The sequence below is a fragment of the Euprymna scolopes genome, chromosome 15 (assembly GCF_053919585.1).
Source record: "Euprymna scolopes isolate OS-2025 chromosome 15, ASM5391958v1, whole genome shotgun sequence".
Classification (NCBI taxonomy): Eukaryota; Metazoa; Mollusca; class Cephalopoda; order Sepiida; family Sepiolidae; genus Euprymna; species Euprymna scolopes.
In genome coordinates, this window is record NC_136496.1 from 55,092,302 (window position 1) to 55,107,767 (window position 15,466).

A 15,466-nucleotide genomic window follows, 5' to 3' on the forward strand; every position below is an offset into this window, starting at 1 on the left:
ACAATTATTCTCATATTTGTTATCTGCAACATTTTGACATATTTAATGCTGCGCATCTTCGTTTTTTTTAATTTGATAATCTTTGTCAAACACTGGAACCATATGGATTAAATAAAAGTTCAGTTCAGGATTTCATCTAGATTCCCAAGTTTAACTGGAAGGTGGCCAAATTTGAAAAGATACACCTGAATAAAGGCATCAGTCGAAAGGATGTCAATATGATAACCCAGATGAGAATAATAGTCTGAATAATTGAAATAAAAGAAAATTCTTAATCTTCATTGCAAAAATTTCAATACAAAGTATCGATTAAGACTTCACACTTTATTGATTTTTGGTATTTTTAAATGTGTTCCAGTGTCTCTTCCCTGCTCAAGTTGTGTTGCTTTATTTATTCTCTTCATCGTAACATAGCGGATAATTACTTTAGTAGTTTTTCCTCTGTGAATTAAGTTTTGCAGAGAAGAAAAGAAAATAGAAAAGCTGTAAATAATGTAATTTAATCTCGACTAAGTCAATACTGTAATCTAAAGGAAAACATATCAGGGTCATTTGAACTGTTTATAATCCCAGATTTCTCTTGTAAAAATTATAATCCAGATTAATGTCTCTTTACAGCCATTTACTCCATGATTTATCTCTAATGAAACAAGAAATAAACGAATCAATCTGCTATTAATAAGGCACAACATAACGTTGTGTCTTATTAATATGATGGAACTATTCACCACTTATTAACTTAGAATCTTTCAGTTTAGCTAGTTACACTTTTCTGCAGTGTTTATTATTCAAAATAGCAATTAAATGTAACCTGAAATATAACAGTTTATATAAGTTTATATAAGTGTCTCTTTGTAAAGCATTAGTTAGTATTCATAAATGTGAATATGTGTTTATCTCTTTTTTTCTTTTGTATCTCTTCTTCATTAGCCTAAGGACAGACATTCTTCCAAATACCAAAATTGCCTGCTATTTATAGGCTTCAATTGGTTATTAAGGATTCTGTCCATTCTTTTATGTGTAGTTATTTACATTTCTTTCACATTTGATTTCCGTGGAATACTCTCCAAATTTCTTCATGAGGTCTTTGATCACCATCATTAGAAATACTTGATCACCATCATTAGAAATACTCACTTCAATTAAACTTACTTCTTTTTTGGCTTTATTTAATGTTACGATGTCAGGTTTTACTGTTACTTTTTCTAGGTAGGTAGCTGTGGCCAGTACATAGTCACAATTTCCCACAGTTTTCTTCAATCTGATTGTGGGACCACAGATTCCCTAATGTCAAATCCATGCAGAGGGAGAATACCCCCCCCCCTCCCAACAGAGCCACATATAGACTATGGATGGTGACCTGTGATGCCTTCAAATGGGTTCCTTGTTGCTGAGAAAAACTTAGTCTGGTGACTTGCAACAATCAACTTTAGTCCTTATCGGCCAGAAAGTTAAAGAGCTTGATCCAATTAATGGACTGCTCACGTCATTCCATAGTATCTACGAGAGGTGTGAAATAAGTAATGCCCCTGACCCACTTCCCATATCAATAGAGCAACGAAATTTGTCACAGTTATTAGTCTTTCTTTACATAGGAACCACCCAGAGTTATGCATTTCTCCCATCGTTTGATGCAGCTCTGGAGACCGTTTTTGTAGAACACCCCAGGTTGGTCCTCCAACCACGATGTGACTTCAGAAATCAAGGCTGCATCATCTGGGAAACGCTTTCCTTTCAAAAACAACTTCATGGCTCAGAAGAGTGAAAGTCAGAGGATGCAAGGTCAGGAGAGTAGGGAGGATGGGGTAGGATTTCATAACCACACGCCCGTGCTTCTGATCTGGCGACATGCGAGTTGTGGACTGGAGCGTTGTCCTGCAGGAGGAGGGTACATTTGCTGATCTTGCCCCGCCTTTTGATTTTGATAGCTTCCCTTAATTTCCTGAAAAGTGAAGCATAATAGGCTCCTGTAATTGTGGTACTCTTTGCCAGGAAATCTGTCATCACTACTCCGTCCTGGTCCCAGAAGACTGTGAGCATGACCTTGTCAGCGGAGGGCTGCACCCTTGCCTTCTTTGGAGATGGTCAGTCCAAGTGCTTCCACTGCATTGACCGAGCTTTGGTCTCTGGATCATAGTGATGGACCCAGGTTTCATCCTGTGTAATCAGTCTTTTGAAAAACTTTGACTCATCTTCCTGGCACATCTCCAAATTCATCCTTGAGCACCCAACATGTTCTCGCTTCTGGAATGGTGTGAACAACCCGGGAAATCTGGCAGAAACCTTATGCATATGCAAATGGTCATGAATGATAGTTTCCACAGATCCTGTAATAATATTGACATCTTGGGCTATTTGGCAAATAGTAATGCACCGATCTTCCAAAATGGCAGCCTCAACTTGACGGAAAGATACCTCATCAATGTTAGAAGGGGGGGGCGACCAGGTCTGGGAGCTGTTTCCACAGACTTCCGGCCATGTTTGAAATGATGCCAGTGTTTTACAAGGTCATATGATGGGCCATTATCACCATAAGTTTCTTTAATTTCATCAAAAGTCTCCTGTGGTGTGCGTCCTTTCAAATACAAAAACTGGATCACTGCTCGACATTCAACAGGCTCCATTTCACACCTGACTCAGTTCAAACACCTGTAAAACAGAAACCACAATTAGTTCAGATCTGTAATTTGCCACATAACCCGTAGAGATATAAATCATTGCACATGCAAAATTTCAGCTAGATCAGACAACTGGAAGTGGGTCAGGGGCATTACTTATTGCACACTCCTCATATAATTTTTATTCCCAACTGCATTGTACAATTTGGTTCTTTTAAAAATGCAAGCTTTTCTTTTATTTTCTTTATAAATAGAAACTGGAAAGGAGTGGCTAAGGGCCAATCATGTTGGGAACAGATTGCCACTACTGAAAATGTTTTCTATGAGTGATGCTTGTTGTGTTGTAAAATAAATCAAACATTTCTAAGAGTAGTATTTTCTGCAAGTAATGTCTCCACTCTCATTGTGGAATTTCATTGTTTTCTAGGAGTAATATTTTTTTTTTAAGAATATAAAATAATTATCCTACCTATACGATTCGATGTGACCATTTTATTCATTATTATTTTAATATTACATAACCCACAATTTTTTTTAATAGATGTTACCAGGACTTTACTACTACACTGGGTGTAAAGTTTTTTTGATAAATGGCGATGTCGATGAATTTACACATACCATTGTGGTGTTGTGTAGCAGCCATCTACAAACCTAATTTTTCTTTGTAATTTTTGAAAGAAACAGGTACTCTAGTGTGCATGTGTGTGTGTGTGTGTGTGTGTGCGCATAAAATCAAAACCTAAAAAAAGAAGGGTTTTGTATTAATTATTTTGCTGGTTTTGGTGTTTTGCTATTGTAACCTCTGGCCTTCAACAATTTGTGTACTTTTTCAAACCTGAGAACCTTTTAGTTGGAAATTTTTTTGTCGAACTTGAAATCCTCTATGGAATTTCAAATTGAACCTTTTATTTAATCTACAACAATGGTTCTCGTTCCATTAGCCATGGCCATGTAGAAGTGTTTGTGTCATTCTTAGTTCTTATTGGCAGTAAAATATGGTATTAACATCAGAAATAAAAATGATTCTATAGTCGTGTATTAGTTTTAATTAAGTAGTAATACATTTAGAGAGGATTTGGTTATGGTTCCTTAAATTAGTGCTAGGATTGTCCACCTTTACAATATGGCCTAATAGTTAAAAGTGCTGGTTAATAATTAGTTTTAAGTAACAGTCTGTTGATGAGTGTTCTGGTGTAATATTAATTGATTGATTGAGTTAAATTTATTAAGCAATATTAAAATAAATTGGGTTAAATACACTTTTGGGACGATGAACATCACCAAACATTTTATTAAGGAATATTTTTTTCTCAACAATAGCAACATAATTTTTTTTGTTTTTAATTGTTTTAATCAATGTTGTAACATGGCTGTAACACTTTAACCGTGTCATTGCATTTCAACCATTTGAACTCACACGTTGTCTGGTACCGTCACAAAGGAACAAAAAAAAAAAATCAAAAAAAATCTGACTCCGCACTTTTAAAGTGCAAATAAAATGCATTTATTTGTGGTTCTTCCAACAATAATACATTTCATTATTTTTCAAAAGTGTTTTTGCACACGCATGTGTTTTACAACGCTCCGTCATATACCATGTGCCTTTTAAAAGTCTCTCTCCCCATCACCTGACACTGACCATAACTAGCACTTTCTCGCCCTAGTCTTCGCACATCCATCTTGCCCAACATGCAACTTGTTTCTCGTGCTCAACCACTTTATATCCTTTTTTTCTTTTTCCTTTCCCATGACGTCTGCATGTGCACACTTAATTTGCATATGTGCTAAGACGGCTGCTGCTAATATTTTCACTAGTCAGCTATCCTATGGCTGCTACTGATTTTCTCACATGTAGCCAAACATGCTATGTTATCATAACAGTGCACCACTTTGTTACAATATTTGTTATTCTTCATGGCAAGTTGTTCTGATTTGTGGGTTGCAGATATAACATTTACTTAAGTTCCTGACCAAGTTGCGTCAACATGCAAAGTTCTGACCTCTTCAGTCTTATCTTGGACATCTTTAGACAGGATGGGCATAGAACTATTGTCAGAGAAATTAATCAGTATGAATTCTGTTCTCAAAGAATGGAACTACATGTCTTATGGAGGTTGAATGTTCAATCCTTAGTACAGGCAATAATAATCCAAATACTAGGTACGGGCAAAATGAATACTGCTGCTCAAAATGTATAAACATTTTGACCCCTCCTTTTACTTAAAAAATCACCAAAAATCAGAAATTAACCAATTTGAATGAAATTTTCAGTATTTATCAAATAATGATCACAGAATATAATGAACTTATTATTTTTACTTAAATCTTAGTGGAAATGTATTATTTTGTTTAAACAAAAAATACTTTTACTAAAACACTATTTTTGCTTTTTTTTATATAAATAAAGCATCATAATTTGTAACAATAATTATGTAATTTTTACAGGGACATTACAAAAAAACCCCCTAATGTCCGTATTAATGAATTCGATATAACTCGAAGAAAAATGAATTTCTCGAACTACCGATATTACAGTTGAATTAAGCATTGTTTATTTAATATTTTCACCAAAAAAATTATAATTGCAAAAAATATTTCTACTTTTTTTTTAAATTACAGGTTTCACATAATTTTTATATGAAAGATTTTAATAATTTCCTTGCTCGCAAGAATGGGAAACTTTTGGCCTAACATATTTTTGATATAATATTGAACAATAATAAAAAAAAATTAATATAAAAACAGGAACATAGAAAAATAATTAAATGGAAAAATTTATACAAACGTTCAGAATAGGAATGTATGGATGCACATCTGGGGAAAAAAAGAAAAGTATCACACGTTCCTCCCTTTTAATTACATGATGTCATTTTCACAGTCTTTCGACTGCATGAAATTTTGGGCCTTCGTATATTCCATGTATACAAAATTTTAGTTTGTTGCATCTTGCGAACGCCAAAATCACTCGGGTTTTGGGGCTAATTAATGTATGTTTTGTACAAACGAGATGTTTTTTTTTATATTTAATTCAATATCTTAGGACTTTGTTTTACTAATTATCTTTGAAATAGACCCAGAAAACTAATATTTATCTTTTAAAGGATTTTTACAATGAATTTATTTAACTTCAAAATTTAGCTGAATTGAGTAGCTTGTCGTGAAAACATTTTTCATAACTTTTTTTTTTTCATGTGTACAAATATTCTTTTCCTTTTGGAAATTAAATTTAGTCCTTAATCTTTCAAATACAACCAAAAAGTAGTTGGAAACCTACAAAAAAATTATGATAAATCGGCTTTCAAAACTAGGTCCCCCTATTTTTGTTCGCCCATTTTTGCCCGTACCTATCAAATAATTATTAGCTCAGATATTTTCAGAACATAAAAAAAGTTCTAAAAAATGAAGAAAAATGAGTAAATTATGTTTTTTAATAACTTATAGAAATAAAATAAAATAATAAAAAAACATAAAAGAATTTCCATAGATGTAAATAAGCGTGCTTAATTTGAATTGGAAATTAAAAAAAATAGTTTTGAATGCCCTTGTTAGTTTAATTTGTTTCTTCTTGATAGGATTAGGAGAAAATGAGAAAATCACTTGATGCCAGCAGAGTGTGGGTGGTGTTGGTTAGCTGACAATTGAAGTTAATGTTTTAGTTCTTCAAGAACACTTTTTCTCAGTAATCTTACAGAAAGAAACAAAAAAGAAATCATATTTGGCGATCAAGAACATTTAACTCTTGTGTATTTGCTCTTTTGAATATAAAATATAATGATACCATAATAAAATAAAGAATAATTTTTTTTTCCGATAAAAACAAATACTGAGATTATACAAATAAATATCTATTTAGGTATTTGTAGATAACACATAGAATTATTTTTTGAGATTCTAAATGTTGAAAGTAAATACTATTTAAGCTGATATATCAAACTTGGATTCTGATTAGACAATTTTCATGTGTTATTGTTGTAGCATGTTATTAATAATACACTTCACATGACAATTTAAGGAAGAAATATGTAGTCCTTTACAGACAACTGGGGGAAAAAGATATTTTTTTTTCAATTGTAATAAAAACAAATTAAGAGAAATGATGCATATATTTTTATTGAAGAATATAAAAACGGTTATCTCCCTTACAACTTTTTCTTTTTCTGTATAAGTTTAATAAGTTTAAACCATGTGCAAACAAATAAAAATTAATACATTCAATGCATTCCAAGAAAAAACAGGTAGATATAACTAATATATTATACAAATATTAAACAAAAAACATTTTATTGTCATTATCTATTAAAAAATATAAACACATCTTCATTTTATAAAATTCCTTTCAATAATTGAAAAAGGAAGTGCTGTTTTTATTTTCTTATAGTTATTAGCTAAGAAATGTTCTTTCTAAATAAGGATCAAAGGTTATATTGTAAAATGAGGAAAGATACATCATTTAAATATTTTTCACAATATACATGGGTATATTTCTATTTTCACTCTTACAAAAAAGATGTTCAATTTACACAGACAATTCATACCAGAAATGAGAAAAAAAAAACAAACAAAAAAAAACGACAAATGTTATATTTTTCAAGCAAATCAATCAACCATTAAAAGAATAAACATTTTCATGTTGCAATAAAGTTTATTTACATTCAAACAATCCATTACTTACACCACCTTCTTGGATATTGCATAGTGGAATGAAAATAAACTGTGTATGTATAGGGATTGAACTCTTTGTCTTTAGATTATCATACTTATGTGCTTGATACATCTCCTTTCCTCTGTTCACCTTCTCCCACAACTCCTTGTTCCATTTCGTCTTTATTGTCAACTATTACACCATGTTCAGTTGTAATCAGACAGACTTAAGGACATATAAGCAATCCACATCTTGCCATTATTTTATGGATGGCAAAGATGAAACTACATGGAAAAATAGTTTGCTTCTTAATGGTACAAAATGACCTGCATTACCAGGTATTTAGTTCAACAAAACAAGTGAACTCCATATCAAAATCTAATATTTTAATCAGGTTCAAAAGAAACCACTTAGTTTAGGATAGAATTTTTTGATTTGAAAATGAAAAGGACTTTTCTAATCATTTGTCGAATTCATTTTGTTTAATGTAAAGGAAAAAGGGTGGTTTTCTATTTTTATTTAATTTCAAAATTAAATTGATGTATGCTTTTTTTTTTTTTGTCAAATCTAATTTCTTTGTTCACTTGATTTCAAGTGGGAATTTTTTTTTATTCTTAACCTTATCAAATTGATCAGTGTCAACATTAGGGCTTATGTACCCACCACCATCTGTTATAATGAAAGCTGAATTAGCCCCCCCCCGAAAAAACAAAACTAATCATTAATAGGGCTAGGACAACAGCATATTCTTTTCATTGTCTTGACTCTCGAATGTGTATCCATTGATATCTTATGCTTTTATGTAGAGTGATGTGATTCTCTGTAGAAAACCACCCTTTTTCCTTTACATTAAACAAAATGAATTTGACAAATGATTGGATATGCACTTGAGAGTCAAAGCAATAAGAATATTCTGCTGTCATAGTCAAGTCATTAAAAATCAAAATTATCCCATTTCAGTAAAATTAATGTCTTTTAATAAATTCTATATTTTGTAAGGAATATAATTTTCAAATTCAACATCAATGCATATTTTAATAGTGGACATTTTAGTGAATTTAAGTTTCGATCAAGTAAATGCATGTGCACATTATTCTTTTTACAGTTAAAATCAATATATAATTTATTTGTAAAATTTTAAACAACATACAAGAACTAAAATTAAGGACGTTTCTAGAACTGTGCTGAAACCATCATTTCTTAAGTCCAAAAAGCTTGACATCCCTCCTGGTTTAGATATTCAATTTAAGTAAAGTTGTTAGCTTGATGAGAAACATTAACCTAAGCAAACTTTGGAGGTTGAACGTCTTATTCAAATAGAGTAGGAACTGATCTTTGCTATTTATATCTATGGAGCCATTATATGTCAATTCCATGGGGTTACAGGTTAACATGTTCTCTTGATCCTTTTCTTTTCAGGGAAAACCAGTATATTTTTGAAGAAGGTTATGAAATCTATTTTAATATTAAACTATATTGTATTTATTTAATGGATTTCTAATTCCTTTAGGAAAAATGGCACCTGGTCTATTTTCATTAGTGCCTTCCTCATTTGTAAGGATGTTACGTGATGTGTGGTTAAGCTAAACTTCTAGCAGCAACTGAATTTGACTTCAAGTCTTTTCTGGGTTGTAAGAGTATGTGATACTGTTACAATAATCCTCCTTCCAGCTCCTATGATACTACAATAAAAATCACCTTTCTTCAAAAACCACTGTACTTATGTTAATGCAGTTTCGAATGGATTGATAAAAACTTAATTTCTCTTTTGTAGCCGGTAGACAATCTGGTGATTATTTTTTTCAACAAAAAATATCAAAATAGCTACCACAAACCAGCTAGTTTAGTGTGCAAAAATGGGTAGGTATAGTAAAATTCACTTTAATTTCAACTCATTCTCACTCATTTATTTTGGGAGTTATTTTGATAACATTTGGATGTAAAATTTAATTACAAAATTTCATCTTTTTAGAAATGTACAATTATTTTTCTTTTGGTATTAATGTTTTTTCCCCAGAAGCTAACTTTAGTATTTTTAGTGATGGTGATTTATTTTTTTAATGTGCATGATATTGTGTAAGCTAGTGACTAGATGATTTGCTTGTGATTTGTTTCAAGAAACACATCGGTTCTATGAAAATGCTTCCTGTAAAGATGTATACAACTTTTATTAATATATAAACATTTCCTTTGTCGTTTGATCATGTTTTTTCTTTTTTGCTTTTTTAGGCTATCAGTAAAAGTAAGAGAGCAAAGGTAAGAAACGTTTTGCTGCTTTTTGTGACGTAGCACCACTATTTTATCGAAATCTTGAAATGTTGAATGAGTTTGATTAACTAACCAACAAGTTGCAGGTTTTTTGGAAAAGACTGCACAAAGTTGAACTTATTGTAAAACATTTAAATTAAAATTAATATTTTATGTTTACATGTCTGAAGAAGATAATGTGACTGGCATTTCATGAATTAAAGCTGATTTCACATGTAAATTTTCCCAATTGTTTTCTCTCTCTCTCTCACACACACATACACACACGCAGTACGGATATGTCAGTTTTTTAATCCTCACACTGGTTGGAAAGATAAACAGTTATAAACAAGCCAAAAACTATACCCCCCCCACACTGATTTTGGCTATTTTCCTCATTTAAACCCCTGGCCTGATGTAAAACAACCAAATGACACTGTTTTATGACAAACGATGCATTAATTTGAATTCGATACTAAACCCCTATTTAGACACAAGTATGAAGTTTTGGAGAAAAATAAAAATGAGCCCATAAAGAGGTGTTTTTTTTTTTTTTTAACCTCAAAACACTCCGGGGCTCAAGCCCCACAATTTTCCAGGGTAAAATATTACGTTTCCAGATTTATATTCATATGGTCTTGCTTTTGAGTAATTTTCATCAAAATTCAAGGGTCGGAAAAAATTCTATTGTGAGAACAACTACTAAGATGAGAGCGATAGTCCAAACAATCAAAGTTAATACCAATCCTCATCTCAAAAAAATTTAAAACAATTTATCTAACTGGAATGCATCAAATTTATAGAAATTTTGTTCAAATGAAAAAGAAATAAATTTGAAAACTTTAGAAAATTGAGTAATACTGATAATTTTTGTTATTAAATAAAAAAATGATTTGCTGGATTGTTGCGTTAATTCCTATTTCAGTCATATAAATTCTTTAGAGTGAAATGATTTTGGCATTTCTGCCAAACATTATCTCTACTTAAATCATGTTTGTAATAATAATAAAAATAACTTAAAAGAGTAAGTTATAGTGGGTTTGGCACTTATGTTTAGCACTGGCTGAAATACATAGTTGCCAGACTATAGCTATTTTTCAAGGCCAAATGTTTAAGAAAACAATTTAATAAAAATGATATCACAAAACTTGAATTTAACTTGTAAATATTATTTAACAAATAGCTTGGGTCGTTAAATGCAAAAGCGCCAAATAACATTTATTTTATCAAAATAAAATTGTAAAAACATTTATTGTATCAAAATATAAGACACTTATGCATTATACTGCAGGGCCATTTTGTTTTGTTGGGTTTCATTGAATGACCGATAGGGAATGCAACTTTTCAACCTAATTCAACAGTGACAATAATTAAACCTAGATTTTGTGATAGTTTTACTTTAATTCAAACAACTTTTTATTAAGATTCTATTTTTCTCTTACGGTGACTTCTTTCCGTTAAATTGTTTGAAAAAGAATTCAATGATGCTTCAATTCAAAAAGTGTTTTAAAATTTTTTGGAAAAAAAAAAAAAAATTTGTTTGATGTTCCTCAAGGGCAGAGTTAGACACAAGGTCGATTTTTAATGTGGGGAAAGGAACAAAAATAAAAAATTGCCCCAGTCTAGAAGGATTTCTCCTCCAATGACTGAGGACAGAAAAGAGGATGTGTCATATCAGAACAGATACTACACTTTGCTCTTAGCCAAAAGGTCAAGTAATGTTACGTTAATACAAAAAATGTATTTTTTCTATAAATGTTTTTACAATTATATTTTGATACGTTTTGATACAATAACTTTTGGTTTTCAAGTATTCTGGTGTTATTTATTTTGTTTATTTTGTGTGTTATTAGACCAAGAAGAAATTATGTTTATTAAATTGAAACTGTAAAGTTTAAGCATGATGCTCTTTTTCAACCTATTATTTAACATAGGAGGGGGGTATTTTGTAACTATTCCAAGAATAAATTTGAGTTATCTCCCCTAACAATGGCGCTGTCCGTATAATGCATAAGTGCAAAAACAAAAAGCAATTTTCGTTCAAATTCAATGTAGAAATAATATCCTTTCAGACTGAGGTAATTTTCATTTTTGTTCCTATCCAGAGTGCCCCATTTTGAGGAGCTAGATTTTCCTCATATTAATAACCAACCTTGTATCTAACTCTGTGCTCATGGGGAGGCAAGTAAATAGGAAAAATATTTAAAAGAAACAACAAAAAAAACTTAACAATCCAAGGGATATAACCTAAAGATTTTATGAGACAGAGAAACAAATAAATCAGAATTTTTCATTTGATTAAAAAAAAATCCATTTTTTTTTTTACCCTTGTTTACCCTTTGGAGATGCAACTAGAATTTTTCCAGGATAAAATATTACATTTCCAGATGAATTCCCATGTGGTCTTGCTTTTGGGTAATTTTTAGCAAAATCTAATGGCCAGAAAATATTCTATGCACCAAAAAGTGCCATTTTTGGCGATTTTGACCACTTTTGACCCTCTCAGGATGCAATCAGAATTTTCCCATCGTCAAATATTACGCTTTTAGATGTATATCTGTGTGGTCTTGTTTTTGGGTAATTTTCAGCAAAGTCTAATGCCCAGAAAAATTTTATGTCTTAAAATGTGCTATTTTTATCCATTTTGGGCTAAAAATCACCATTTTTACCCCTTTTCACCCCTAGGGATGAAACCAATATTTTTCCAGGATAAAATATTATGTTTTCAGATGTATATCCATATGGTCTTGCTTTTGGGTAATTTTCAGCAATATCTAATGGTCGGAAAATATTCTATGTACTGAAAAGTACTATTTTTGGTGATTTTGATTCCTTGTGACCTTTTGGGGAAGTAAGCAGAATTATCCCAGAGTCAAATATTACATTTCCATATGTATATACATGTGGTCTTGCTTTTGGGTAATTTTTAGTAAAATCTAATAGTCAGAAAAAATTCTCGAAAAGTGCTATCTTTTGGCCATTTTGACTGCTTTTGACCTCCTGGGGATGTAACCAAAATTTTTATCAAAAATCCGAGAATGTTACATTTTCTTCCTTGCCTAGTTGTAACTTCATGCAAAATTTCAGAAAAATGTAATGAGTAGTCATTGAGAATTTTAGAAACAATGGACGAACGGACAAGGGTGAATTCTAAGGTCCAAATCTGATTAAGTCGGTGGACCAAAAATATAATTGATGTTAATAATCTTAAACTCTGTTTTAACAATTTTTCAATATAAAATTTGAAATAAATGACTATTTCAAAAATAATTATTTGTATATATTTAATCATTTTCTGATTGAAATCGATAGATAATATCGTTTTTCATATTAATTAAAATTCTAACTCTCTTTCCAAAAAAATCAATTAATAATTTAGATGAGCACTTTAACTTTTGAACTATTTATTTAAATATCTTATTAATGGTTTGAGTCCCAGTTTGACACCTTTTAATGCCATGTTTTGATTTGCGATTTCAGGGAATTTATATCATTTTCTCTTATAAGCATTCTCCCCCAAAATATTGCAGTCATTTAAGATTTAAAAAAAAAAAAAAAAAAAAGAAAAAAAAGAAGAGAAATCTAAACCGTTATTCATTTTAAAATAATAATTTTCCGGTTTATAGTTTACTTCTTTCATGGAAAATTGGTCACTGTTTCTATTTTTCTTGCTATATATATTAGAAAAGAAACACAAATAAAACTTATGCAAATAATATTTTGTATTTTAAGTTGGCATGTATAGGATGTATTATCTTTTAAAGGAATGTGGATGCTTTTGCCAAATGCAGTAATCTTTTCTCCTTTTTTGATAGCTTTACAAAAAGCCTATCAAATCGTATGTTTTATGAATCAGCAAAGACGATAGATTTTCTGCACCTGTCAATATTTTCTCTCATATAAAATTGTTCATATGTGTTTATTTCTTCATCCTATTTGCAAAAAATCTGAAATGAAAATTCAGCAAATCCTTTTGTTGTTGTGTTTTTTTTTGTTTTTTTTTTTATCTGCCATTAATCATGGCTTAATGCTAAAGTCAAAGTTGTCTTTTTAGATTATCCGATTTTAATCAAACTCATTATTTTCATGAACCGGAAAGAAATGATGTTGCAGGATCTATCAAGGCAATTAAATAAAAAGCTTCAGTCCATCTTCAACAATATACATTTCTTCCAATGTTTTTTCATTGCCTTACATGCTGCCATATGTTTATGTTGCTAAAAGAACATCCAAGCTTATACAAATGCATTTTCTTTTTGTTTCTATATAGGAAATGAAATTAAATTATGGTCCTGGTATGACCTTAAACTATATCCAGTGGTGAGGCCCCAACTTGCGGGCTTTGGGGAGTGTGGAGCCACCCTTTAATTACCATTGCTCCCAGGTCCACTCTGACCCGGAGTGGTAGTACCTGTTAGGGTCCCAACTATGGGTTAAATAGAAACCAACTTGAAAACAACAAATACATTTTATTAAAGATTTTTCTTCAAAATCTTTGGATTCGGCATTAAATAACCCGAAAAGTGTTGATATGCCGTAAAACAAAAACAACCAACCAAATCTATTATAAATTAGTTGAAGTACCTACTTATATAGATTATAACTATAAGAATTACATCCCTTATATCTTGCAAGAGTGGTATGATGCATATAAATACTATGGAATTTGCTTGGATTTATTGCATTTGCTTACATTATAATACCATTGAAAAGATATCTCCAATTAAGTAAATAACAACTTGTGTTTAATGAATCGTTTCAAATAAGAATTGTAGTAAATAATCCCAAAATGGTTGATATGTTGTAAAACACACAAACTCTATTACAATGGTGCCAAAAAGAAAGTCTGCACTTGTCATTTTTTAAAAAACACAAATTTAAGCTAAATTGAATGTAACTGTTTAAACAACCTATACGTCATTTAATTCGCTTTTTATTCCTCTATAATTTTACCTGTTCACATTTCATTGAACAGTACAAGGCTAGATTTTTTTGCCAAAAGATTTTCTTAGCTTTATGACATTTTGACATTTTCACTGACTACAAACCTAATCACAATCAGAACTTTTTTGTAAGTCGCATCACAATATAATCTTAACATCCATCAAATGGACATAAAAAATGCTTATTTAAATGCCCCGACAGACTCAAATTTATATTACCCTTCCAGAGGGATTCATAATGAAAAATAAAAATTGTGTGTGGAGGCTTAACAAATCATTGTATGGTTTGAGACAGAGTGGATGAAATTGGAATCCAGTATTTCATGATTATTTAATTAAACAATTCAAGCAATGCTCAGTAGACCCTGTTTGTATACTCAAAGCAAAAACAATAAATCACTAATTTTAATTTTATAGGTCGATAACATTTTAATCGCATCCAATTGTGATATAATGTTAATTGATGTTCAGAACAGATTAAATAAAAAATTCAAAATGACTGATTTTGACTTGATATGGTTTCTGGGTATACAATTTACTAATGAAAAGTAGATTATTAAGATGAATGAATCGAGGTATGTTGATAAAATTCTATTAAAGTTTGGAATGTAAGACTGCAAAAACACACGGCACCAGCTGAAAATGATATCAAGACTAACAATGAAGGATTTAAACAAACCTAAAGAAGTCCTTTGTTATGTAAAAGGGACTAAACAACAGCATTTAGTATTTAGAAAACAGACCTTAAAATTAGAGGCGTTTTCAGATTCAGATTGGGGAAATGATGAAGATTAAAAAAGTATAACTGGATATTGTTTTTGACTTTCAAAAGATGTGCCTATCATTTCATAGAAATCATAAAAGCAGCAGATTGTATCTTTCTACTTGTGAGGCAGAATTTATAGCACTTTCACATTCTACACAGGAAGCAATATATCTAAAAGCCATTCTAAAGACTATTTTTAAGCCAGAATTAACCAAAAGTGCTATATTAATTAATTGCGATAATCAAGCAA

The 15,466-nt window shown here is 30.9% G+C and overlaps 1 protein-coding gene across 2 annotated transcripts in view; it reads left to right on the top strand.

The window, feature by feature from the left end:
- LOC145293835 (GRIP1-associated protein 1-like) overlaps positions 1–15,466 on the top strand; it is a 690,744-nt gene that overhangs the window by 169,449 nt on the left and 505,829 nt on the right. For both annotated transcript variants that reach the window (XM_080140492.1, XM_080140494.1), the window contains exon 4: positions 9,490–9,516. In XM_080140492.1, the coding sequence (XP_079996618.1) occupies positions 9,490–9,516 (27 nt within the window). The remainder of the gene's footprint in view (positions 1–9,489; positions 9,517–15,466) is intronic.